The following is a 27,357-nucleotide window of genomic DNA, read 5'->3' as shown; positions in this document are numbered from 1 at the left end:
TTCATACAAACACAAAATACACAACCACCTGCGGCAGCCAACGTCGCCCCGAGTTCCCCAAGGACAGGAGCCGAGGAGGGAGGCCAGGGCGGGCGCGGAGAGCCGGTGTCTGCCCCTCCGGGGACGACAGAGCCCACCGGCACTGCAGAGCAGCCCTGGGCTGAGCAAGAGCTGGGTCCCATGTCCAGCCCTCCTCCCCTCCCTCCATGGAAGCCATCACACATCTGGTTCCACCGTGTTTGAATGGGAGACAGAGACTCCTCCTTTCCTCCCGAAAAGCCTTCCACAGGCCTTTGGAGTCTTTCTTAAGCCACACTGCAAGTGCAAGGTGGTAGTATCGACCACCGAGCTGTGGCTGGGGTCCTCCGGAGGGAGGGATCCTTTATTGGAACAACTGCCGAGTTTGCTTTTGGTTAAGTCCAGTGGCTTTGCCCACAGGATACAGGAGACTCTTGGCACAGCCTCTTACCAATTCTGGAAAACTCTATCAGTTCAATGAGCCAATGAACTCGGCTGAAAAACCACCACCCTTGCCGTTTACCTTCGCACTGAACCAGTCAATGATCCTGTGGGAATGCTGGCACCTACCCGACAGCAGGATTGCCTCTTCCGAGACTCCTCGGCCCAAGATTGGAATTTGGGGAGGATGCATTTGAAATGATTCTCCCCCCACTTCTCCCCCCCCCCCAGGAATGACAACATCCAGCACCGCATAAGAGATGAAATTGAAGCATTGATCTTCATCTTCCAACATAGGATAGCTCCGATATTAAAATTAACATATAAATTTAGCATCCATCTTATTCTCGACTCGCTCCTGCTGAGTAAAATGCACATAGAAAGAATGAATCACGGGAACAGTATGCGGCAGGATCAAGTTCATTTTTCAAACATGTCAAGTTCACATGCAGCCAGGCCCCGTTTTCTGGGCACCCAGCAAACGTTCCCAGGATGCACCGGCCCCTCCCGTCACTCATCCAGCCAGGGTGCGGCCGGGGGACCTCGGAAGACATGTTCCCGGTGAGCAAAAACCCTGGAACCTGTGGCCCCTACACTGCAGACCCATTCCTACGGCACAGCTGCTTTCTGCCCGTTGTGAATGTTTGTGGGTGCTCAGAGGCCTGACTCTGCCTGTAACCGCCTGGCCGGAGGCCCAGAATCACTGACCCCTTTCCCTGCTACCTGGTGGCTCTACTATTAATTTCGACCACAGCCACCTTCCTGGCTAACAGATGCCGTGCCTCTCAATACATCTGTGAGACCACTCTTGTTTTTTGCATTATTGAGAACTGTGATATCGCACAGGGAGGCAGCCCCTCGCGCCTGGTGGGACGGCTGTTATTAGGAAGACAAGAAGTCAGTGTTGGGGGGATCTGGGGCAAAGAACACCCTTGTGCCCTATCGGAGGGATCGCAAAGGAGTGTGGCCACCGTGGAAAACAGCGTGGCGGCTCCTCAAACAACGGAGACAGAACTGCAGTGTGACTCAGCAATCCCCCTTCGGGGTGTACAGCCAGAGACAATGAGGCGATACCTTCACCCCCGTGTTCACTGCAGCATTCGTCACCATAGCCAACGTAGGGGAACCACCTCGGTGCCCATCAATGGATGAATAATAAAGAAATGCTCTTCACAGCGTGAGATAAGCCAGTCCCAGATAGACGAGTCCTGCGTGATCAAACTCACACATACAATCTAAAACGCCAATCATGGAGCCGAAACCCGTTTGGCTCAGTGCATAGAGCGTCGGCTGCGGACTGAAAGGTCCCGGGTTTGATTCCGGTCAGGGGCATGTACCTTGGTTGCGGGCATATCCCCAGTAGGGGGTGTGCAAGAGGCAGCTGATCGATGACTCTCTCTCATCGATGTTTCTAACTCTCTCTCTCTCTCCCTTCCTCTCTGTAAAAATTCAATAAAATATATTTTTTTAAAAATTTAAAACGCCAATCATGGAAACAAGAGTAGGATGGTGTCTGCCAGGGGCCGAGGGGTGGGGAAAATAGCAGTGAAAGGGTTCAAATTTCCAGTCATAAAATAAACACGTTCTAGGGAACTAAGGCACAGTATGGTGACTATAGGTAACAGTACTGTATTGTATAAGTGAACGCTGCCAAGAGAGAAGACCTGAAATGCTCTCACCACACACACACACACACACACACACACACACACATACACACACACACATACACACACACACATACACACACACACACACACACACACGTAATTATGTGAGGTGGTCGATGCATTAACTAATCTTACTGTGGTCAACACTTCACTTCAATGTACACGTGGATCAAACCATCACCATGTTCACCTTACACTCACACAACGTACATGGCAATGATATGCCAATAAAGCTGGGGCCGGAGGACTGCTGACATTTCTTCAAACTCAAAGCTCCGGGGCAACAGCCACCTCCCAGAGTCACTGTCCACCAGGCACCGCGGCTCCCTGAGGAGCACAGCGCTGAGGACCCGGAGCGCGGTGCGCGGCTGTCCCGAGGGGAGAGGGCAGCACGCTTATGCTGACCTCTGGCCCTTTCCCAACCAGAAGCTTCCAGAAACAGGCATGTCTCATCCCAAACGTGTACTCAGTCTAATCACTAACACTGACACTCATTATTTGAGCTGCATCTAGGGCTTACACACTGGGGCTTCCCCTCACCACAGAAAAGCGGGGGTGTGGAGGATGGGGGTGGAGGAGGGATTAGAATCCCCAGCATCAGAGTCTGTACCCCTGAGCCCTTCTATTGGGCATAGATTTCAGAAGAAAACCCAAGAGTGTGCTGCAGAGTGAGGTGGTCCTCAGATCTCAGTGAGTTCCAGAATTACCTGGGGAGGAGGATAAAAATACAGGTGCTTTGCCTGGCCGGTGTGCTCAGTGGTTGAGCATCAGACCATGAACCCCAGGAGGTTGCTGGTTCAATTCCCAGTCAGGGCACATGCCGGGGTTGGTGGTTTGATTCCCCAGTGGAGGGCATGCAGATGTTCCTCTCTCACGGATGTTTCTATCCCTCTTCCTTCCTCTCTCTCTAAAAAAAAATCAATGAAAACATTTTAAACACACACACACACACACACACACACACACACTTTAGACTACTAACAACTCTGAACTCAACATGGGAATCTAAACCAGAAGTAAAGCATGAGGTGCCTGGATCACATTTTGGGACAAACTGCTGTAGAACATGATGAACCCACCGACACACACCTTTTTTTCCTTCTTTTTAAAAATACAGTTTTATTGATTTCAGAGAGGAAGAGACAGGGAGAGACAGAAATATCCATGATGAAAGAGAATCACCAATCAGCTGTCTCCTGCATGCCCCTTACCGGGATGGAGCCCGCAACCCGGGCACGTGCCCTGACCGGGAATCGAACCATGACCTCCTGGTTCGTAGGTCAACGCTCTACCACTGGGCCACGCTGGCGGAGCCAACACACGTCTTGGATGAACAAAGCACTGACTCGCAGGCTAGCAGTGGACAGGTGCTCACTAGAAGGGGAGAGACACACTGCGGTTTAATGTGGACTGACTTCCCATACCGCTGGCTTGACTCAACTGCAAGTGGACAACCAAGCCCCCAGCTATTTTCTCTGTGACAGGTGGGACTTAACTAGGAGTCGATTGATTTTTTTTTCTATTTTCATCGACATTCAGTTTCACGTGAAAGAGAAACGATGTCCAGGGGCAGACGAGAATCCCACAGGCCTTCGCAGGACAGTGTTGGAGTGCTGAGCTAGAATATACTTCAACCAGAGGGGACTCAGCCGTCAGGACTACAAAGAAAGCAAGATTGCCAAAACCGGTTTGGCTCAGTGGATAGAGCGTCAGTCTGTGGACTGAAAGGTCCCGGGTTCGATTCCAGTCAGGGGCATGTGCAGGAGGTGGCTGATTGATGTTTCTCTCATCGATGTTTCTAGTTCTCTATCCCTCTCCCTTTCTCTCTGTAAAAAATCAATAAAATATTTTTTTTTTAAGAAAAAAAGAAAGAATGAAAGACTGAATGCTGGAAGCCAGATTAAGATTTTTTAAAAAAAATCTTTTTATTGATTTCAAAGAGGAAAGGAAAGAGAGAGATAGAGACATCAATGATGAAAGAGAATCATTGATGGGCTGCCTCCTGCATGCCCCCAATTGGAGACTGAGCCTGCAACCTGGGCATGTGCCCTTGACTGGAATCCAACCTGGGACCCTTCAGTCTGCAGGCCACTGCTCTATCCACTGAGCCAAACTGGCTAGGCCCAGACGTAAGATCTTAACAGCCAATTTCTCCCTTCTGATCCCTGGCCACACTCACCCACCACAGAAAACATTTCTTGCTGCAAATAATTGTATCGAGGACTGAGCATACCTGCACCAGCCACGAATATGCTGTCTTCCAGACAATTCCATTTTAAAAGCCGGCACTATAGAAAGCAGCCAGTGACTGGCAATCTGCGGGTGAAGCCAAGCTGTAAGAACGCTGCGTCTTAAGCCAAGTTTGGCTCCGTCCATCATCCAACCTGTAGAAGTCACAGCTGAAGACGAGCACCATCGGCTCACGCGGGATCTGCTATCATGGTTGCTTCTTAAATAAACGTGGGTACCTTTTGAGGGGAAGGTGCCTTTGAAAACACATTTGTCCTGGGTAGGCCCAGGCATTAGCCCACCACCACCACATTCAACGTCCTTTCACACGTGTCTTTAGAATCAGGTTTGTCAGAGTATTCCTCTCCACCTCCTCACGCTCTTCCTTTACGTAAACACTAATGTCTAAATAGAACTCAAACAACAAATCGTATTTAAACCCTCTAATATGCAGCTATGGCAATTAAATACACAGCAGTCCAACTAATAATAGTGAATTTCCCCTCTCAGAGACATCTCATCCCAAAAGTGCCCAACAGAAATAAAAACGAGATAGTTCTTTTGTTTTAAATTTTTTTTTTTTCTCCTGGGACCCAGCTGAGGGGCATCTCGGGCTGAGGAGTTGCCACCTCCCTCCCTCCCAGACTGAAGGGCCCCTCAACACTCTAGCACTGGGAGCTCTCTGCAGCTCTGTCATGAAGAGGATTGTATTTGTTTATTTCCATTTCTTCCCTTTCCATTCCTTTCCTTTCCACATTCATTAGTTTGTCCGAGCTAAGCAGTCATCTTTCCTTTCAAGCACTCTGAAGAATGAAAATAGTACAAGTGGTCGGTGTGGGCTCTGAGTATCATTGTTTGAAAACTCAACCTTTAAAAACAGCCGAGCACAACCTAGCCAGTTTGGTTCAGTGGATGGAGCGTCGGCCTGCGGACCAAAGGGTCCCGGGTTTGATTCTGGTCAAAGGCACATACACCTTGGTTTCAAGCTCCTCCCCGGCCCAGGGCCCTGGTCAGGGCTTATGCAGGAGGCAAGCTTCTCTCACATCGATATTTCTGTCTTTCCCTCTCTCTTTCTACTCTCCGCAAAAATCAATGGAAAAATATCCTCGGGTGAGGATTAACAACAACAAAAAATATATATCCAAGCAAAGAAGTCTGCCATACGCAGCACCCCAACTTGCCTTTAAAATAAAGCACGTGGGCCGAAACCGGTTTGGCTCAGTGGACAGAGCGTCGGTCCGCGGACTGAGGGGTCCCAGGTTCGATTCTGGTCAAGGGCATGTACCTTGGTTGCGGGCACATTCCAATGGGGTGCGGGGGGTGCAGGAGGCAGCTGGTCGATGTTTCTCTCTCTCATCGATGTTTCTGGCTCTCTCTCTCTCCCTTCCTCTCTGTAAAAAAAATAAATAAAATATATTTAAAAATAAAATAAAGCACGTGGGTTGCAGGGGTTGGGGGCGAACTCTGCCTTCAATGTTGTGTGGTGGTCATTTTCTCCAAGAGATGACGAGGGAATTCACTCCTACCTCCTGAATGCAACGCTAGTGAACCTCACAGGAGTAACAGCTCTCGCACAGTGACACAGTGAGCGTGCTCTCTGCGCGGGCCGTGCTAAGCTCTTTACTTACGTCCCACGCTGCAAACTGTCCTGTTCCCAGGATTTGTTTGTAATGGGATTCTCCATTGTAATGGAATTCTCCATTACCATCCCTTTGATTGTAATAGGATTCTCCATTACCATCCCTGCTTGTCTTCGGCTCACGGGCAGGTACTTTGGACAATAACATACAGGGAGCATTGTAACACATAGTAGGCACTCAATAAGTATCTGTTGAAAAAATGAATGAATGGATAGAGGCAGCGAAGGAACTCTATTCTTGAACAAATACATTCTCCGTCTTTCTGGCTGTACCCCCAAAACTCCGTCATGGGGATTTCTCAAGGAGTGCCTCATTTAACGGACACCGGGAGGTGGGACCCGGGCACTAGCGTAAGTCGCCTTTACATCAGGTTCCTACTTTCAGAGTTCCCCTTTGCACAAGCAGAAATGACATGCACCAAAATCGTCTCCTTAGTTTTATTTCTTCTAGAGCCCTTAGCATGCTACATTAACCCGGCAGAGCTTAATCTTGTGTTCATTTCACAACACATTTCATGCAGTTCACAGCTGTGACGGGTTTTACACTGACATTACACGTGTTTCGGTTCAGCCATGTGAAAGGAATAATTCTTAATGGAGTTTTGTCTCTGAAAACTGTCCAAGCTTAAATTAAGCATGTGAGCGGTTCGCTCTGTTCTTAGGAGCAGCAGTCTCTCTCTTTAAAGATGCAAGACGGGTTTTTCCAGCGTTAGGAATATAATGTCCCTGTCGGCAGTCCGTCCGCAATCCAAGCACCCCTTCCTTTGGGAGCCGCACGTCCTGAGCAATCCCTTCGCCAAACTGCATTCAAGTATACGGTTTTGTGTTTTTTTTTTATCAGACACTCCGGGTTGAGTCTAGGAGCAAAGCTGACACGAATAAATCTTCCGTGGTCCCAGTTTTCCCAAGACGATGCTTAAGCCTGAGATGCTCTGGCACAATAAGCATTTCAGCACGAAAGCCACAGAGCAGAGCTATTTGGCATTTCCCAGTGAAGTGCAAGAAATTAAATAAGTTACGTGTTTGTTTGTTTTTTTTTTATTGCCAACAGAACCAAGCACAGTCACCCTGTCCAACAGAAGGAAAAGGAATACACAGGATGTGGCTTCTCCTCAGCCTTCCCGCCCTTCCCCCCGTCCATCCCCCAGGGTTCAGATGCCCCGTCCGTCCACCCGGCGCCCCTTTACGAGGACGTGTTGAGTATCCTGGAGTCCGAGGAGTCGGACCGCTCGTCGTAGTCGTCCTCGGCGTAGAGGGGCTGCTTGGACACCATGGGGCACCCCTCCTCGGGGGGGATGGAGATCCGGGGGTCCTCGGGGGCCCGCGCGGGCAGGACGGGGGAGCTCCTGAAGACGCCGGCGGCCGAGCTGCTGCCGCCCCCGGGGAAGGGGCTGACGTACTGGGACCGCAGCTGGTACTGCTGCTGCAGCGTCATGGTGTTCCACAGCGCCACGTCGTTGGGCAGGAAGGGGCTGGCCTGGCTCCGGGCCAGGCTGTTCCTCAGCACCAGCGGGTAGCGGGGCGGCTGGGGGAACGGGTGCTGCAGGGGCACGGCCAGGGGCCCGGGCACCACGCCGCCGCCGGAGTCCGCCGAGAACCGCAGCGTGTCCGGGACGCGGAAGGCCGAGCCCACGGACCACTTGGAGGAGGAGAGCGGGTAGGAGCCCAGCGTGTGCTCGAAGAGGTGCCCGTTGGCGGGCAGTACGAGGCCCTCGGGCTCAGCGGCGGCGGTCCGCTCGGCGGCGGCGGCCGGCCCCGAGGACCGGCTGGACAGCAGCACCTCCACGGCGCCCACCAGGTCCCCCCCGCAGCCCCTCAGGATGAGCTCCAGCACCGCGGGCTTCTGGTGCGGGAATATCTTCTTCAGCACGTCCAGCGGGGGCCGGTTGGCCTTCAGGCTGAAGGGCAGCGACACGGTGCCCGAGGGGCCCTCGATGAGCAGGTGGCTCTGCTGCTCCCCGGGGCACTTGGGGCTGTCGGGGCGGCCGTCCGCGGCGCCCCCGTGTTTCTGGCCGCCGCCGCCGCCGGCGGGGTACCCACCTTCGTCCACGGACACCACCTCGGGGCTCTCGGGCGCGAAGCAGCCGCCTTTGCTGTTCGCCACGTCCGGGGAGCTCCTCGGGTCCGCGTCCTTGTCGCTGAAGGTCTCCGAGCTGTCTGCCAGGCTGCTGTTCCCGAGGCGCTCCTCAGCCAGGTCTGAAAGGCAGAGAACAGCGGGGTTAATCCTCTCCTGGGCACAAAGGGGAACAGAAGTGCTCAGGAGGAGCCCACGCCGGCTTTCTGGAAGGGGCAATGTGTCCCGGTGGGTTATAGCATATCACAGGCAGAGAGAGAGAAAAGAAAGAAAAGGAAGGAAGGAAAGAAGGAAGGAAGGAAGGAAGGAAGGAAGGAAGGAAGGAAGGAAGGAAGGAAAGAAGGAAGGAAGAAGAAAAGGTCAAAACTGGTTTGGTTCAGTGGATAGAGCATCAGCCTGCGGACTGAAAGGTCCTGGGTTCAATTCTGGTCAAGGGCATGTACCTTGGTTGTGGACATATCCCCAGTAGGGGGTGTGCAAGAGGCACCTGATTGATGATTCTCTCTCATCGACGTTTCTAACTCTCTATCCCTCTCTATTCCTCTCTGTAAAAAATCAATAAAATATATGTTTTTTAAAAATTGAAAAAGAAAAAATAAAGAAAAAAAGGAAGGAAAGGAAAAAAGAAAGGAAGGAAGGAGGAAAGGAAGGAAAGCAAAGGAAAGGAAAGGAAAGGAAAGGACCCTAAACTATGTCATTGGTAAATGGCAAATGACAAAAAAAAAAAAAGAGCCCTGAATATAAAGATCTAGAAACCAGAGTAAGGTCTCGGAATGAAGTGTTTAGGGAAGCTTGTCTCAAACATGCTCAGGGCAGCGTAGGCCGAAGCCACAGAAGGTGTGGCTGCCCAGCAGCTCAGTCCGACCAGGGCCTTCTGTGGGCGGGGCACCCACTGGCCCAGGGAGCAGAACGGAAGCTCAGGCTTTCCTTCCGGCTCTTCTCCTGCAGAGGAGGTAGAATGTAAGGACACCTTCCGCTGGCGGGTAACCCAGGAGCTGCGGGACACTTTACTATTTCGAACCCACTTCGCCACACATAGATCTCTCAGTAAATATGCTTTGTGAAGCGGGTGCCGATGAGTTTCCACAGGATACCGAGTACAGACACTAGTTGACAGATTGCCAGAGTGAAGGAAAGAAGCCTCTGTACATTGAAACCTTTACTTAAAAGCCACGTGAGATGTGGCTCAGTTGAGTGTCGATCCATCAACCCAGAGGTCACTGGTTCAATTCCTGGTCGAGGCACATGCCTGGTGTGCAGGCTCAGTCTCTAGTGGGGGGCCATGCAGGAGGCAGCCCATCCATGTTTCTCTCTCATCGATGTTTCTATCTATATCTCTATCCTTCTCCCTTCCTCTCTCTCTAAAATCAATAAAAACATTTTTTTAAATATATTTTATTGATTTTTTACAGAGAGGAAGGTAGAGGGAGAGAGAGTTAGAAACATCGGTGAGAGAGAGACATCCACCAGCTGCCTCCTGCACACTCCCTACTGGGGATGTGCCTGCAACCAAGGTCCATGCCCTTGACCGGAATCGAACCTGGGACCCTTGAGTCCGAAGGCCGACGCTCTATCCACTGAGCAAAACCGGTTTCGGCAAAAAAACATTTGTTTTAAAGTCACGTGAGGGTCTGGCAGACTTTGTCAGCAACTTGGATTAGAAGGCACGCAAAACCAGCTGTGCATTCTGGGAGGTGGGGGACAGGTTGCAGGAGGGGTGGAGGAAGAGACTTGACAGGGTTCAAGGAACTATGGGAAGAGCATGGCCCATCAATGAGGCAAATGCACCCATCCAGGGGGAAGGTACATTTCCCATGAACTGTTGTGTCAGGAAAGTGCACGGGAAGGACTTAAAGAAACCTCTTGAATGAAAAGAAGAGAGAGGGAGGAAATAGCTTTCCAAATAAAGCAGAGATTTGCTGTGAAGTAAACCTGTTGCCAATTTAACATTCTGACCTAAGACCGCACCCCCAGACCGGCTAGCGTTACAGCGCTAACCAGGCAGAAAGGAGTGGCTAAGACTGGATTACTCGCAGAAGTAAATGCTAACAGACCTTTATAAGAAAGGGACATATTCCTTGTTCATAAGCCGTATGCAAGCGGAATTTTATCCTCCTTAAAACATGTTCTGGCAGCATCTTCTGAAAGCCGATGTCACTGATCTGAAGGTGAGAAGCATTAAGGACCCACTTGTCAGGTGGTAAACAAGCGGTCTGCCTGTGCTTCCTACTTCCTGGCGTGAATGGCCTCATTGTCCCCTCCCTGTGGGCACACCTGACTGTGTGCAGACAGCCAGTTGGTGAAATTCCACCAAAGCAGCTTCTAAAATCCATCTCCTCCCAGGCTTTGTTGTTTACTTTAAAAGCCTTTAAAGGCCGAAACCGGTTTGGCTCAGTGGATAGAGCATCGGCCTGTGAACTGAAAGGTCCCAGGTTCAATTCTGGTCAAGAGCATGTACCTTGGTTGCGGGCACATCCCCAGTAGGGGGTGTACAAGAGCAGCTTATCGATGTTTCTAACTCTCTATCCCTCTCTCTTCCTCTCTGTAAAAAATCAATAAAAATATATTTAAAAAGTAAAAAAATAAAAAGCCTTAAAGGACCTTTTATGAACATGCTTTTAATATGGGCTGTCTCTTAAATGTAACTGAAAAGACAAAACTTCGGTTCTCCACAAAGCAATTAACTATGTGCCAAGCAAAAATACTTAAAAGATATTCTTACATTATATCAGGGCCACTTTCAATCATAAATCTAATATGAGTTCTATATTTATCCCAAGTTTGCATTTTAAGTAAACTGCTTTGTTTTCCCTCAATATAAGATTTCTCTAGGGCAGTGGTCGGCAAACTCATTAGTCAACGGAGCCAAATACCAACAGTACGACGATTGAAATTTCTTTGTAGAGCCAAATGTTTTAAACTTCAACTTCTTCTAACGCCAGTTCTTCAAAACAGACTCGCCCAGGCCGTGGTATTTTGTGGAAGAGCCACACTCCAGGGGCCAAAGAGCCGCATGTGGCTCGCGAGCCGCGGTTTGCCGACCACTGCTCTAGGGGGTTCGTGTATAGCCCAGACAGACTAATTCTGCAACAACTCTGGGATTGAACAAAAGACACATCTTTGAAAGAGAAATCGGACATATTCTCTCCTACAACTTCCTAGGCCTGGAGTCCCAGTTTCATGTCCCGAGTTAATGTGGTACTTATACTTCATCCAGAAGAGAAAAACAGCACAAAAAAAAAAAAAAAGAAAGAAAAAAAAAAAGGCATCTATAAATTCACACCGTCACCAGCATGTTAGCTCAGCATGAACTGAACGCACAATTGGATTCTGGCTCCTGCTCAGTGGAGCTTGGGAGAGCAAGTCCAATGCTCTCCGGGAGCAAAAATGAACATCAAAGAATGCTTTCAATGCTAGGTACCTCCAAACAGTTTTCTTACTTCTTTAACTTTAGCTTTCATTGTCTGTTATCATCGGGTATTTGTATCCCTATAATACACTCGATGCTGGAGAGGCAGAACAGAGGGTAGCAAATAACAGAAGTGTGAGGCTTGCCCCTGACTTGTGGAACGGATCACTAAGTTGGGGGGATCAGACGCGTGTGCAGGGGGAAAGCAAACACACCCAGGCAGGCTTGCTACGCATTAAACCTAACACACATGTACTCACATGTTGATGACAGCAGCCACAGTAGCCAAAAGGTGACTGCAACCCCAGTATGCACAGATGGTTAAGGAGATCAATGAAATGTGGTCTACACATACAATGGAGCATCATTCAGCCTCAAAAGGAATGGGATTCTGGCACATGCTACAATATGGATGAAAACATACTAAATGAAATAAGCCAGTTACAGAAGGGCAATTAGTCTACGATTCTACTTATTTGAGATACCTAGAATAGGCATATTTACATATTTATAGAGACAGGAAATAGAATGGTGGTTACCAGAGGCGGGGGGGGGGGGGGGGTAAATCGTGTCTCACTGTTTAATGGGTACCAAGTTTATGGTTAGAATGATGGATAGCGGTGACGGTTGCACAACACTGTGAATGTGCTAACACTACTACGTTATTCCCCTAAAAATGGTTAAAATAGTCAATTTTGTTATGTGTTGTTTTGGCGCGCCCACACACACACACACACGAAATATGACACACGGTATCCTAGCGATATAGGGGATGTTAAGATTTTTTAAAGAGAAACAAGTGCTTCTTCTAGAAAATAAAGGGTGTATACATCTAGCTAAAAAGCTCAAAACTTAGCTATTTTTTAAAAGAAATGTGAGGACCTAAAACCAGCTTCCTGTTCTGAAAGGTAGGTGTTCCCTGCCCTGGGTGAGCCTGAAACACTGACTGCATCGGAGGAAGAGGTTCCGAGGTCTGTCCCCCACAGAACCCTTCAGGCTCCGAAAAAGGGGCTTCAAACAGGAACCAGGGAACGATATTCTGGCTAATCTGACACATCTGAGTATTTTTTTTTCTTTCAGGTTGGCAAATGTTACACCCTCCCAATGAACTGGATATGGGATGGCGGGGTGTAGGTCTATGACAGTGTAAAACCCACTGCTGCACCTGTTTTCCTGTGATGCAGAAGAGGCCACAGGGGAGTCTTATATGGGTGCCCCCTTGTTCCCCAATTGTGACACCACCACCACCACCACCCCACCCCACCCCCCGCGCCCAGGCTTTCCTTTGCCCCTGCATCTGTGCAAGCACTTCCGGTCAGTTCTCCGGAGATGGTGGTGCACTGTGCTGATGCACCCACTCTCAGGTTTCTGGGCTGACCAGCCTCTCCGACTGGGAGTCAGGACTCTGGCGACAATGTGAGAAGAGCTAAGATGATGTCACAGGAAACAAACCTATAAACGCAACACTCCGAGCAACCGAGGTCAGCACTGTTGACACGGCATTCAAAGGGAACACAGGAGACACGGGAAGCAGCAATGAGTGGGACCCTCCGACGGCGTTCACACACATGAGCAGCACAGAAAGGCCTGCTACGTACAAGGTACCGTGTGAGCAGAATCCCAGTCAACAGCCAAAGGCTACGGAGGTCGCAAAACCGGGCAAAGGGTAAGGGGAGACTGGCCCCTCGCCTTGCACCAAGAGCAAACTCTGTGCCTAACTGTTCTTTCTGAAAGAAGGATATAGAGTCCCTGCCATCCTGTGGCACTGTGTCTACTGGTTGTGTGCTTGTGCCTAAACCAGATGCACTGCAGCTTATTCTGTTGTCAACACAGACTTTCACAAGTAACGATAGAGGGTGGGTTGTGAGCCCCATGATAACCTGTCACGTAATAACGGGTGTTTCTTTACATCCCTAGGTTTGTTTTCCTAAGTGAACTTCATAAACTGCGAGCGCTGGCTTACCACACAAAGGCCTCTCTTGATATAGAAACTCGAAACTGCCAGCACACGAAATGAAAAGGAAACTACCCGCAAAACGCTCTGCCTTCTTCTCTTCTTGAAAGCAACACCCTAATTCCTAGAACACGAAGAGGAAGAGTGTATACTTCAACTGGTACTATTTTCACCCCTTGTACATGGGTACCGGAAGCCAGAACTCCTGGACAAAAACTGAAAAGAAATCAGCTTCATCTGATGTTACAAACCGTCTACTGAAAGCGACAGTCTGCTGTCTCCAATGCTGAAACATCAGACATCTTTAACCTTTACTCAACGCTCCCTCTCCATGTCATAGTTTTTATGATGTAGAGACACAGCCACCCCTAAAATAAACTTTTCACTAGAGTGAAGGTTTTTAAAAGGCGATATTCAATTAAGAAGGAAATTTTTACATGGATAATGAGATACATATATTGTATATTATATATACATATGTGTGCCATAAGATAGCTACAGGACTTTCAAGAGAGATAATGAGCACTCACACAAAAAGTGACTTCCAACTAAAATAAAATTACAGCTCCAAAATCTAACTTTCTTTTGAGGATTTTTTTCCCATAGGAAAATGCACTGAAGCAAAAAAAAAAAAAAAAATCTAGATATTCATTTCAAATATTTTGAGAAAGCCCACCCCATCTGTGAAACATTTTGCTCAAGACACATAAACATGAGGAATCTTGCTGACTTCAATGTGGCGGGCTTGCTCCATGTTATCCAATGACATCTACAAAACAAAACGTATCCACATCCAGAATGAAAACACAGGAACACTGACAGAGAGAGCGGAGGGTTTCCTCACGCACGTCACTGGATTTTTTTTTTTCCTTCCGAAATTGCGTCAGGCATTTTGAAACAGGGACTGCGTGTCCTCAGCTGTTCGCGTGAGCATTAGGGAACACACCTCTGAGTAACAGCCCCAACGCGTCATTTCCAAAGCACACCAACAAACCTGCAACGGCAGGCAGGGGCCTGGGCAAGGCTGGCTTCTAGAAGAGCCGACTGCCCGGTCAGAATTCTAACAGGAGACAGGCTCTGTACACCTTCTGTTATCTTTGTCTCATACGACAAGTACAGAACCATAAATACACTGAATCGCCGACCACGTATAGCACAGCAGGAAATAAATGTTGGTCTAAAACCCTTCCTTTTCTTCCTAAGGAGAGAAGAAAACTCGTGGAAAGTGAAAATACATAGTCACATTTTCCTTTTTTAAAATCATTAACGCCCTGGCTGGTGTGGGTCAGTGGTTAGAGCGTGAGCCCTCACACCCAAGGGTCTCATGTTGGATCCCGGCCCCAGTCAGGGCATGTGCTGGGGAGGCAACCAATTGATGTGTCTCTTTCACATCGATGTTTCTCTCTCTCTCCCTCTCCCCCTCTCTCCTCCCTTTCACTCTCTAAAAATCAATGGGAAATATATCCTTTGGTGAGAATTAACAAAAGAAAAATCATAAGATAAAAAAATCATTAACAACACTGGATTAATAACATGTTGGCAGTATTTTTAGGTTTCTGCAGACCAATATTTTGGGGGGGACACATAAAGGGCTGGGTATAAGGAAGGATGGTTTTACAACTATAGATTACGGTACATTTCCAACGAAAGTTTAGGTTTGACCTCTTCCTTGATTCAGAAAATAACACTTCTCACGAAGCAGGAGGGAAATTACCTATAAGCCTACATGTGTGTTTGGTTCGTACAATAATACAAACAGGGTGGCTCCGCTGGTTCCTGTGCACCTCAAGGGAGCCGGTTCGAACCCCGGCTGGACATGTACAGAGGCTGCCAATAGATGTTTCTCACATTGGTCTCTCTTTCTCTCTCTCCCTCCTTCTAAGCAAGCCTTCCAGTGAGGATTAAAAAATTTAAAAAAAAATTTAAATGTCTATTCATTCATCCATATATTTAGCAAATATCCTTGAATCCCTCACTATGTGCTCAGGCATTTCTTAGGTAAGACTATATGAAAAACCAGAGCGTTTTTTGATCAAAGCATTGCCTCTTAGCCACCGAAAGACTTACAGTTTACTAACTAGTCTTTTGCAAAATTTCCTATTTATCTTTGCAATTGGTCATATTTTACATTGAAACACAGCAAGTAACTCAAAGGCCAGCAGCTGGGCACACTATGGTGTCTTCATTGGAGTGAATACTGTTGTCAACATGCACATATAAAGACTATGGGTGCAACAGCTACACTGAATTAAATAAAGAATAATCAGTGGTAGGGGGCTTGGGGGGTCAAAACACTGATCCTAGCTTTGCAAAATGTATGTCTGACTTGTCATTGGAATCAAGAGATTAGAGATCTGGGAAAGAACTCATGTCCTGACACTTACATTTTTCCAGAATACTGCCCTTCGGTAGTTGATTTGGCACATTTTTATAGCTGTTTATGCAACAAAATGGGAGGGAAAAACACTGCGTTATGTTTTTGTTTCCTCAGCACTCAGACAAGGAAATGATTCACTAAAGACACGTGGGACTCACTTAACCTTGGCCATGGGCACCCAGGCATACCCCAAGTTCAAGGTCCGCTGTGCCATCAGTCACATCGAACTACACGTGAGGCCCAGGGGCTTGGGCGGCTAATGGCTGGGGAAACTTGCATGAAGGGTGATGTGCCAAAAAAGAGCCCTAACCGATTTGGCTCAGTGGATAGGGCATCGGCCTGTGAACTCAGGGGTCCCGGGTTCGATTCCCGGTTAGGGGCATGTACCTTGGTTGCGGGCACATCCCCGGTGCCTGATGTTTCTCTCTCATCGATGTTTCTAACTCTATCCCTCTCCCTTCCTCTCTGTAAAAAATCAATAAAAACAAAAAAAGAAAAGTTAGTTAAAAAAAAAAAAAAGCCAAAGAAAAGAGGAAAGCAAGAAGGAACCTGAGAGGAAGAAAGAAAGGGGAGGGGCAGGTAGGCAATGGCAAATAGCTCTGCACTGGGCTGGTCCTCCCTCCTGTCAGGAGGAAGTGCAACATTTCCAGAAAGGGGCTCCAGTCCTCCTCGGGGCTTTGATTTATGGAGATTTATTCCCGGGCCCCTCGGTGAAGCTGTGAGCTGTGGGCAGAAAGTGCTGACTGGCTGCCGCGAAGAATTTCTCATCAATGCTCTCTGATTGTATTTTGCAAACAAAATGCCTGTTGCTTGGTAACATTTCACTTGAGCCTGACCTTCCCCGAAAGTTATTGCTATCGGATTCGATTTACACTGTCCTCCTGTGATTACTGTAATCTTTTAAACCCGGGAGTGCATCCATCAGGGAGAAGAAAAGTTGGCTGTGTAAGTCCAGGGCAGGGCCGTCCCCCAGATTTATAACCTGGGGGCAGGCCCTTTCCCCGATGGCAGTGGAAGTCTGGTTTTCAGAGATTGAAACGCGCTGGTTTTTCATGCCAGCCCTGGCCTCCAGCCGATGCCCACCCCAGGCACCAGCCGATGCCCACCCCAGGCAGCGGGGGCTCCGGAGAGAGGAAAGCCGGGAGACCCACACTCTGCACTGAAGACCCCAAACCCCACGGGGCTCACTGAGAGGGGTGATGGGAGCTGGGAGGGACAGCCTCTGCCCAGGGTTTCCGGGTAAATTTCAACTTCAAATAAATAACGAAGAATTTTTAGTATAAAGCATATCCCACCGGATATTGGCCATCCTGTTTTTTATTTGCACGTTTTCTGCTAAATCTCGCACCCCAAGCTCATGCAGCCAGGAGGGAGCGCATGGCCTGAGAGGCGGGAGTGGGAAAAGCAGGGAGTCTTGTTCCTCAGGCTCCAGGCTCCTGAGGGGTGGGAGGTCAAGGTCGGAAGCAGGCTGGGGGTAGGGGGGGGGGGGGGCGCGCGTGTGCGGCCGCCCCCCCCTCCCCCCCCCCCCTGTCCAACTGCAGTTTCCCTGAGACGGGCAAGGGGCAGTATCCAGTGCAGCCGCAACTGCCCCTGAACACAGGTTCGCTGGGACTCTGGTGCCTCCGCTGGGGCCCTTGTGCCATGGCTGCTCCCACAGGTGGAGGGCACACCACCCTACATGCAAGGTGCTGGGCTGCCTACCACTCCCCCATCTCCCGCACCCACACCCATCTCCACCCCCCACCCCAGGCAGGGCCCCAGGAGAAAGGAAATGGACCGATGGGTGCCTCCAGAACGGCCAGAAACTGTGACTATCCTCAGCGCCTGCCCCGGGGACCAGCCCTGGGGGACGGTGTGGGAGAGACCAGCGGCACAGGATCACGTATTCCTTTTCAGCTGCGTGGCTTGTTTTTACAGTGCGTCTCTGCGTCCAGCCCCTCGCCCCAAAGATGCCTTCGTAAAACCAGACGCGGCGTGTAAGTTCAGGGACACAGGGCGCGAGGGACCTTGACGCCTTTCCCACCTTTCCGTTTCCTTCCGGCCAACACCACCGGCTCAGAGCGCTCCCCATCCCCGCCTGGACCGGCGATCTGGTGACACTCATTATCCCTGCAGGCGTGTCTGCCTGTCTTTTTTTGTAAATTAAATTTAAAACAAGGAAATAGCCTGCACAGGACCCAGGGAAGCAGGAGCTGAAAGGCACAGAGCACATATAAAGATGCTATTCGGTAGTACCGGGCAGGAGGTAAAATAAAATAAAGGTAGTTTTCCAAAAACTCCCAACTTCTCTCACTACAGGTCTCTTACCCACGCCCTTTCAGGAGAAATCAACAGGGAGGGAGACCCCACTCTCCTATTTGGTCCTGCCCTCCTACTCCTAACCAAAATAGGATGGGTTTTATTTCTTTTTCCTTTATAAGAAAAGGTTAAAGACCTTGTGCACATCTTTGCTTTGGTGACAGATGCTGACGGAGGAAGGACCTACAGCTAGAGATCTGGCCCAGGACTCTCTCCCCTGAGGGAAATGGTGGGGCTGGGGGAAGGGAGCTGCCGGCCACACAGGGGTGTAACTTTAGCTCTCACCTTGGCATTCACCCCTAACTTCCCTCAGCTCCGGAGCCCAGGGCCTGAAAGGCTGGCTTGGCTGGTTCGGGCTGCTGACTCAGAAGCACTGAGTGCTGAGAGATGCCACACTTCCCAGCGTATTTCCATGGGGGACTGGGAAGGGTGTGAGGGGGATGAAGAGGGGATTCAGGAGAGTAAGTGAATCAGTGGCGCCTAGGTAAAGAAGCTTACATTATAATTTGGGGTTTAAAAAGGATCTCGGAATCCCAGGCCAGTCATAGATGATAATCAAGGAGCAGGGGGGAATGTACACCCCAAAAGAAGAGAATGCTTCGATCCAGAGCTAGAAATAGTAACATTAGAATATGTAAATTCTCCTTAAAACCATCGCCACAGGGAAAGGGATGGTCTAACAGGCAACACCATTAGATAAAATAACTCCAGTCCTTCACAGGATCTGAAGCAGAACCTGGAGGAGACATTTCTTCCGGTCACAAAGCTGAGTTTTGGTGTTGATGTGGCACTCCCTGAACAGCCGGGGCCTCTCAGGGGCGGTGCCCAGCAAGCAGGCCTTTGCAGTGTTTCCCAAAGTGTGGTACGGGTACCCCCAGGGGTACGGGAAGAGTTTGGTGGGGGTACCCGTTGCACCGGAGTTTGGTGGGGATATGCACTGCAACCGTGCTTAGCTGCAAGTAATTCTACGTCCTCATGAGTACGAGGGGGACTCAGCGTTAGGAAAATTATAGAAGGGGTACACATATGTCAAAAGTTTGGGAAACACTGCTCTAGGACATGTGCTTTTCACCTGCATTGTAGCTAACGACGACGACGACGACGAAATTTCCACGGTGACGGACTGAAGCAGCCCTTTTTGAAAGGGCCAACCTGGACACAGAGATGGCACGGAGGGCACCAATGTCCATCCTGTGCCAGCAGACACGGATTCCTAATGGCCTGGGACCTCCCTGGGGCATGCCGACCTGCCGTGGGGACAGAGCTCCACTTGCTTCTCTGCGCGCAGTGAGCTTCGTGTCCCGCGGCATCTGATCTCCTTCCCACTATGCATGGTAGGCTACGTACAAATAAGTCCTAATAAGCACAACTGCAGGAAGGGAGAATATATACAAGCAACCAGTAGTCTCGCCCGGGCAGTTTCTCTCCACGTCCACCCCAAACGGACTTTCTTACAGATCCACCTGCACGCTCGCCTTCCTCATGAGAACAACTACTCCGTGTGTGTTTTCTTGTGCCAACACCCACATCATCAGGTTGATGATAGGCATTTTTATTTTTTTCATTTTATTGCTTTTTAAAATATATTTTATTTTTCACAGAGAGGAAGAGAGAAGGATGGAGAGTTAGAAACATCGATGAGTGAGGAAACATCCATCAGCTGCCTCTTGCACACTCCCTACTGACTATGTGCCGCAACCAAGGCACATGCCCTTGACTGGAATCGAACCCGGGACCCTTAAGTCCGCAGGCCGACGCTCTATCCACTGAGCCAAACCGGTGAGGGCTGATTGGCATTTTTAATGGAATTAGAGGGCCAAACCAGCTGAAAGAAGAAAATAAAAGTCATATACATGAGCGTGTAAGGTATGTAACGTGACCAGCTAGAAACCCAGCCCTTGGTCCCTGAGGCTCAGTCTCCCAAAGCCACCAGCCACTCTGACCTCTCCCTGTGGCACATCCTGTTCTCCTGTGCAACTGCCTGCTCCCGATGTGAGGGCTCGGGCTATCCCTGAGCACTCAGAATAAAAGAGAGGGCACCGGTCTGGTCCGTCCAGTGGCATCAGCCTCCTTCCATTCTCCCAAACCTGCGTCCTCCTGCTGCTGCCGCAGGTGCTGCTCCGCCTGCTTCCGGCCCTCGCCTCCCTCCTCCGGGGTTGTTTTCGGTCTTGTGACACTGTAGGAACCATGGGCTCGAGGTATCCCGTGGAATGGTCGGAAGGGCACACGGGGCATGGGCAGAGTCTCCTCTTGAACTGAGACACCCAACCTCCAAGCCCTGTTATTATGGCAGTGCTGCTGGGTAGGTGTCCTTGCAAAATGCTACCTTCTACCGACAGACACTGAGGCTCCCGCTCTGGAGGCAGCGGAAATTCAAAGTTACTGGCATGCATCAACTTCGAGAAGCGAGACAAAACACTCCCGGTGACTTGTGCTAACCTAAAGGAGAAAGGCAGCATAAACCTCTCTCTCTCCCTCCTCTTCTTCTGTGGCAAACCTACACGTATGAAGAGATCAGATTGAAAGGAGAGAGACAACAGGGGTGGGTGGGCACGACTCGGAGAAATGCTTACATCCTACTTTGGGTCAAATATCCAAAAATTTCAGGGCAGCATGACTGGGCCTGCAAGGCTGCCTGTGGACTCACCCCCAAACCAGTGAGTGCATCTCCCCAGCTCCACACCATCAGTCAGCTGCGGCTGAAAGGCCCTCTCCAAAAGCCAGAAGCTTCTTCAGACTTTCACAAACTCCTTGGAAGTGTGAGGGGTGGGGTGGAGTGTCAGAAGTTCTATCCCAGTCCTACCTTTGAGGCTCTGGGCCTTATCAGGCTCTCCCTCAAAAAATTCAAACAAACCCCTTTAACCCCTCCCTGAGAAGATAGGTGCTTTTCCTTTTCTTTCCTATTTGCCACACCAAACACTTGTCAGTTGGATTCCAGGAGCCTACAATCAAAGGAATGTTGGGGTTGGGCAGGACCGCGAGGTAGAGATTCGCAGGAGAAAAGAGCCTCACCTGGGGTTTGCAGACCAGAAACCTGGAGGAGGGAGAGGGACGGAAGCAGCGGGGTGGGCGGAAATCTGTCCGCTCCAGAGCTCAGGGCAGACCCATGCTCTCTAAGGCACCACCAGGAGAAGAGGAGAGGAGAGCGAGGAGAGAAGAGCAAGCACAGGTAAGGGTCTCTGCTCCTTATCTTACAGCATGAGGCCCAAGCCTCCTAGAACCTGGGAACAGCTCCCCAGATGTGGCCTTCCCACGGCAGGTTGGTTTTTTTTGGTTTGATTTTTTAAAAATGTGTATATATATGTTTTTAAGATTTCAGAGAGGAATGGAGAGAGACAGAAACATCAATGATAAGAGAGAATCACTGATCCAGTGCCTCTCGCACACCCCCAACTGGGGATCTAGCTGCAACCGGGCATTCCTTGACTGAATCAAACCAGGGACCCTTCCGTTCACAGGCCTGACACTCTATCCACTGAGCCAGACCGGCTATGGCCGCAGGTCAAGTTTTGTTTGTATTTCTTTAAACCACAGAGGCAGCTGAAGGCGGCCTAAGGAACCTATTGAAAGACTTGAGCAATTGTGCAAAAGCAGCTCACAGTGGCCACACCAGGTTCTGGGTCCTCCTATCCGTTCAGAAGCCTCCCTGGCCTTTTTTATACTATTGCTTCTTCATGAGACTTCTTTCAACAAAGTGCAAGTCGCTGCGGACCACAGCGCGCTACCAGCCAGGCTTGGGGTTAGCTCCGGTTCCCTGGGGGCCGGGCCCAAAGAACGCCTGGCCCGGAGTCCGCCAAGTCCTGCAGGTTCCAGTCTCTCTAAAAAGCCCTAAGGCGGGGCACCCCTCCGCACGGCGGTGTGCACGCCCGCGTGGGTGTTCATTTGGACCCGTCACGACCTCCTTAGCCACCCTTCGCACAGTCCCGAAGTTTGGCTGGAGCCCCAGGCGCCTTCCTCGCGGGCGTCCGAGTTCCCCCTCCCGGAGGCAGAGGGAAAGCCGGCGGCGGCCCGGAGAATAGGAACCGGCGAGGCCAAGTTTGGAGAGGAAGGCCCGGCCAGGCCCCCACTTTCCCAAACACCTTCCCAAACCTTCCACAAACCTCCCCCAAACCAGCAGAGCCGCAGCAGGAGCTCCCCGCGTCCCCGCCCGCCCGCAGCGCTCTTACCGGGCTTGGCGGGCTGCAGCTGCAGGGGCCCGGGCGGGGGCTCGGCGGCCCAGCGCAGCGCGGCGGCGGCGGCCAGCTCGGCGGCGGGGCGCGGCGGCGGGGCCGGCTGCGGGCTCGGCGGCGGCGGCTGCGGGGCGGCGATGTCCCCGGGCGGCGAGGGTCCCGGCAGGGCGCGCAGCGAGTCGGGGATGAGGCTCTCGAGGCTCTCGTTGGCCTGCTGCCGGCGGAGGGCCACCTGCGCCGCCATGACGCGCTGCCGCTCGATGATGAGGATGCACTTCTCGCACGTGCAGTCCTTGAAGCGGCAGTAGCGCTTGTGGCCCTTGAGCCAGGACAGCACGCCGTGGTTGCGGCAGCGCGCGCACTTGGGGGTGCGCTGCAGGGGCGCCCGCGGCGGCTGCGACACCGGGCCGCCCACGTACAGGTACGGGGAGCCGTAGCCGTTCATGCCCCGGGCTCCCCGGAGAGCGAAGGGCGGGCGGGCCGGCGGCGGGAGCGGGACGGCGGGGCTGGGAGGCCCGCTCCGGGGCGGCCGCGTGCGTCCCGAGGCGGCGGCTGGAGGTGCGGCGGCCGGTTCACATCTCCCGCGGCGCTCGCAGCCTGGACCTCCCTCCGGCCCCGGCTCGGCAGCTGCCGCTCGGCCGGCAGGTCCTCCCGCGCCGAGCGCTCCGGCGGCTGCGAGGTGCCGGCGGCGGCGCTGGTGACGGTCTAAGCCAGCTTGGCCGAAGTGGCAGCGCGCGGCCGGCCCCAGCAGCACCTCCTCCCCCGCCCTCCCCCTCCTCCTCCCTCCCCCCGCACCCCCCGCCGGTCCCAGGCTCCTGGCGCTCCCCACCCCGCTCCCCGCCGTCCTCCTGCCTGGCGCCCCCGGAGTCGCTCCCGTGCCCCCTGCGGCCGGGCGGGCTGCTCCCGCGGGGGCGGTCACGGCCCCTCCGCCCGCCCCTCCGGGCTGCGCCCTCCCCGGCCGCACAGACTGGTGCTCCGGGTGCCCCGTTGCTCACCGGGCGCAGAGAGGGTGTGGGTGCCCGCGGTAAAGTGAGGGGGCCGCTCCCCTGCTCGGCCTTCCCTCCAGGTTTGGTCTGGCGGCGCAGAGCCCGCTGCGATGCCAACACTTGGCCTCGGAAACTCGGCTCCGCGAGAACCAGCACCCACCGCGGCACGGATTCCAGAAATGCTGTCTCTGTATATCTTTTTGCAACTTTAAAAAACAAAATCATGCTGCTGCAAAAGAAAACGTTTTTGAACACTTGCTGGCCCAAGGATAACAACCCCAGTTTGCTGGCACAGCCCACCCCAGTTGGTTCCTGTACCCTCCTTCCCCCGCAAGTTTTAATCAGCACGCTCAAGCGCTCCTGCGGAGGACTTTCTCACGTGCTGGGTCTGAACTTTCAGAAAGGACTTGGGGGCCATGATGACGCTCAGAAGTTACTGGATCCGATCTCCCCTCTGCTAAGAGCCACCGACCCACCCAAAGGAGACCCGCGTCCCCCAATCCAAACCCCCGCGGACTCCATGGCTAGGGGTGGCGGCACTTCTCTCTCCCCACACCCTGTTGCCTTTGGGTAGGCGTGGAAGGGGTCCCTGCCCAAGATGACAGCATAAAACTTTAATTTGTTACTTGTTGGGTTCTCATCTCCTAAGAGTGCCTACCCTTTTGGCCTAATGCAGACTGCTGCCATACACACAGGGACGACAAAACATCCCTCCCCCAACAGCACAAAACCAGATACAGGTGGATATGGTGCCTACAGGACCTGGGGGCGGCACAACGGCTGGATGGGGAGCGGGGAGGTGGCAGCCGGGCGGCGGGGCGGGTATAATCCAACCGGGGCGGAGAGCGCGGACCGGTCCGCTGCAAAGGTCAACCCTCTGGCCGCGCCTTTTCCCCCGGGGGGGGGGGGCGCTTTCCTCCGCGTGGGAACAGACAAGCTACCGGAAAATGTCCCTCTGTGTTTTCAGCGAATTCAAGTAGCCAACCCCCACCCCACCGCAGAACAGTGATTGGGGGTAGGGGCTGCAGGAAAAAAAGGGTTAAAAAGGGAACCCGGTTGTGTGCTTCCCCTAGAAGCCACCTCCGGGTCAGACCTCTCAGGGAGTTGGGGATCACAGGGTGCTGACCCGGTGGGGCCTGGGCAGGAAGCTCCTGCAGGAGAATGCTAACCCTGGAAGGCCTTCCCCCCCCACACACACACACAAAGCGCCTGGGGCAGGAACCCCATCTGTCTTCTTGCCATCCCCACCCACCCTTCACCACCACCACCTCAATCCTTCTCTTCCCCCCCAGTCTTCGCTAGGAAAACAGGCCCTAACACACTAAGACTGTGAGGGACTTGGTAAGCTCCGGGGCTGGAGGTAGGTCCCCCACAGCCCAGTGGGCCGGAGGCCAGGCAGTGGGGAGCTGGCAGGGAGTCGCTCCACGTGACAGACACACAGAGAGAGAGAGAATGACACTGAAACCTGGAGAATGACACTGAGTCTGGGAGCATTAGTTCTTTCTCTCTGAAATCTCTCGGGGTCTCTCGGCCTCGGATGGTGTGGGGCGAAGGACCATGGGCTTTTTTTTCAAAGTCCAATTTCTCCAAAGTTTCTCCAAATGGTCAGCGAAACAGGGACTATAAAGTCCTTGGGAATAAATCTTTTTTTCCCCTTTTCTTTTTAATGAAAACACCAGGTTTTGGGGACGGAGAGACAGACTCACTTGCTAGGCGACCCCCTTTCCTCCCTAGCCACCCTACCCCCTTTGCCACTCAAAACAAGAGTTTGGCATTATTGGGTCCCTGGCTGGTCCACTCCAGTGCACATCGGGGGCTGAGAGCTAAATACTCGTTTGACATAGCATAATAATCCTTTTCCCATATTCGATGGGAATGTGTTCCATATCCCAGTATTTGACAACATCTCCCTGTAGGGACAGGTCTGTATTTATGTTAGTGGAATGTCCCCTGCCTCCGAGTCTATTGTAACCCAACACCTGACAACCCCGAGTCCCATTTCTGTTTGCAGAAAGGGTTTATTCAAGCACATAATGGGATCCCAGCAGAAAGCCTCCCCGGACAAGGGGCTCTGGTAAACTTCACCACATGAACTCCGTTTCCAGGGCTATTAAGCTTTTAATTGGAAAATAGCAGAGGAAATTTCAAGGTGACTATAACGTTGTTAGCAGTGAGTGCGGAGAAGAAAAGCCGAAGCGGGGATGAATGTGGAAAGCATATGGTCCGAATCACATTTAGGAGGCCTGCTTCTAAGTGCCCGGCAGCTTACACACTTCTGGGAAAAATAATCAAAGACACTGGGACAGGGAGGGGCGGGGAAGGATTACAAATAGATGTAATCTCACTAGGCCGGGCCCACTCGTGTTCTGCTTCGGGTGGGTGGGGTGTGTGTTTTCAAGCCACAAAGAGCTGGGTAGTGTGGTGACAGATAGTAACAGTGAAAGATCATGTGCCTAATGTGTTGTGTTGTTTTTTTTGTGGCGCAGCACAGTGTCAGGGTGTATCTACCTAACAGCTGGAGGCCAGGCGTGCAGGTGTCCTTTGCAGAGAAAAGGATGTTCTGACTCCGAATCTGGGAGTCCTGCCAGCTGCTCCTCACCTCCAGAAACAATCAAAGGGACAGTTTCATATTGTCCGGATTGTGTGATATACATCAGGGCATTTTCTGCTTTGCTGGATTCTCATGGAGGCGGAGGTCAGGGTTCCTATGTTGTCGTTTTAATCTCAACCGCGGTGACGCTGGAAGCGGGAGGGGGTGGTGCGTGCAGAAAGCCCTTTGAATGCAGAAAAAACAGGCCCCTTTCCCAGCATATGAACTTCTCAGCTCTCACCCTGACCATGCCTCTGGGCATCTGTCTTTGGCCAGCTTCAAAATGAAATGGGGGGGACGGGACGGGACACAAATGTCTAGCGAGGCCTCGGTGGGGCAACCGGCAATCGATTTCTTCAGGTGATAATAATGCCCTGGTTCTCCCTCAGTTAATTGGGGGGAAACCCTGGAACACGCCCCCCAAAACACCCCGATGCCGCCCTCAGGGGTGTGTGGGGCGGCTGCCGCGCTGAACCTGCGTTTGCAGGGCAGGAGGGTCCGGGGCGGTTCTGCCCTCGCTCCCTTTAGGCAGTGGGAGGCCAGGGAGTCTCCAAGGGCCCAGCCTTTGGGGAGCAAAAGGGGGTGCGGGGTGCTGCTCGCTCCTTCCAGCTCTCGGAAGCCAGCAGCGACTCTGGCCTCGGAAGCTGGCCTCCCTCCGGGGCAGATTCCCCAAACCCAGGCCACACGCAGGCCGCGCCCACTCCCATCTTTTGGGGTGAGGTGGGGGGGGGTCGCTCCTGTGTTGCTTCCTCCAAAGGGCCCACTGAGAGCGACCTTAACTGCGGGCTTCCTTCCGAAGGAAGGACCCGGAAAGCGCTTCCTCCGAGCGCTCCCCACGGAGCCGGGGCCCGGCCGCTTCCCCGAGGGCCCCGGGCGGGCGCAGCCGCTCAGTCTCCGCTCCGCGCTCCGGCCCGGGGCGCCGCCGGGGCCTGGGCGGGTTCCCTCGGGCCGGGAGGCCGAGGCCTCGGCCCTTTGAAGGGGGGCCCGCTCTGGGCTCCCGGGCCGGCCGGACACACCCCGCGGGCAGCAGGAAAGCTGGAGGGGCTGAGGGCGCTGGTCCCATTCACAACCCCATTTTGCAAGAGGGTCGCAGCGGGCGGCCTTAAGCCTAAAGGAAAAAAAGAAAAGAAAACCGAAAACGCGTCCCCAACAAGGTAAAGTGAGAACAGCGATGGCTTTAAAAGTTTTACGATTATCTTATGCCTCTAAAATTCCAAACATAGCCGAGGAAACCTCTTCAGGTCATCAGTGCAATATTCAAGGGGCAAGATAGTCTTGCCTTGCCCTAGCTGGTTTGGCTCAGTGGATAGTGTCCGCCTGCGAACTGAAAGGTCCCGGGTTCGATTCCAGTCAAGGGCACATGCCTGGGGTTGTGGGCTCCATCCCCAGTGGAGGGCTTGCAGGAGGCAGCCGATCAATGATTCTCTCTCATCATAGATGTTTCTATCTCTCCTTTTCCCTTCCTCTCTGAAATAAATAAAAATGTTTTTTTAAAAAAGGAAA

General features: G+C 52.0%; 1 protein-coding gene across 1 annotated transcript; it reads right to left on the bottom strand.

Moving 5' to 3' along the window:
- Positions 1-7,180: 7,180 nt before the first annotated feature.
- DMRT3 (doublesex and mab-3 related transcription factor 3) lies at positions 7,181-22,769 on the bottom strand (the record flags this gene model as incomplete). Its single annotated transcript, XM_084899171.1, has 2 exons — positions 22,276-22,769; positions 7,181-8,193 (listed from the first exon to the last, which is right to left on the bottom strand). The coding sequence occupies exons 1-2, from the start codon at positions 22,721-22,723 to the stop codon at positions 7,181-7,183; spliced, it is 1,461 nt and encodes a 486-aa protein (XP_084755297.1). The 5' UTR covers positions 22,724-22,769.
- Between the last annotated feature and the right edge of the window lie 4,588 nt (positions 22,770-27,357).

Source organism: Pipistrellus hanaki (genome assembly GCF_964339955.1).
Source record: "Pipistrellus hanaki genome assembly, chromosome: 11".
NCBI classification, from domain to species: Eukaryota; Metazoa; Chordata; class Mammalia; order Chiroptera; family Vespertilionidae; genus Pipistrellus; species Pipistrellus hanaki.
This window is presented reverse-complemented; position numbering and strand designations above follow the sequence as displayed.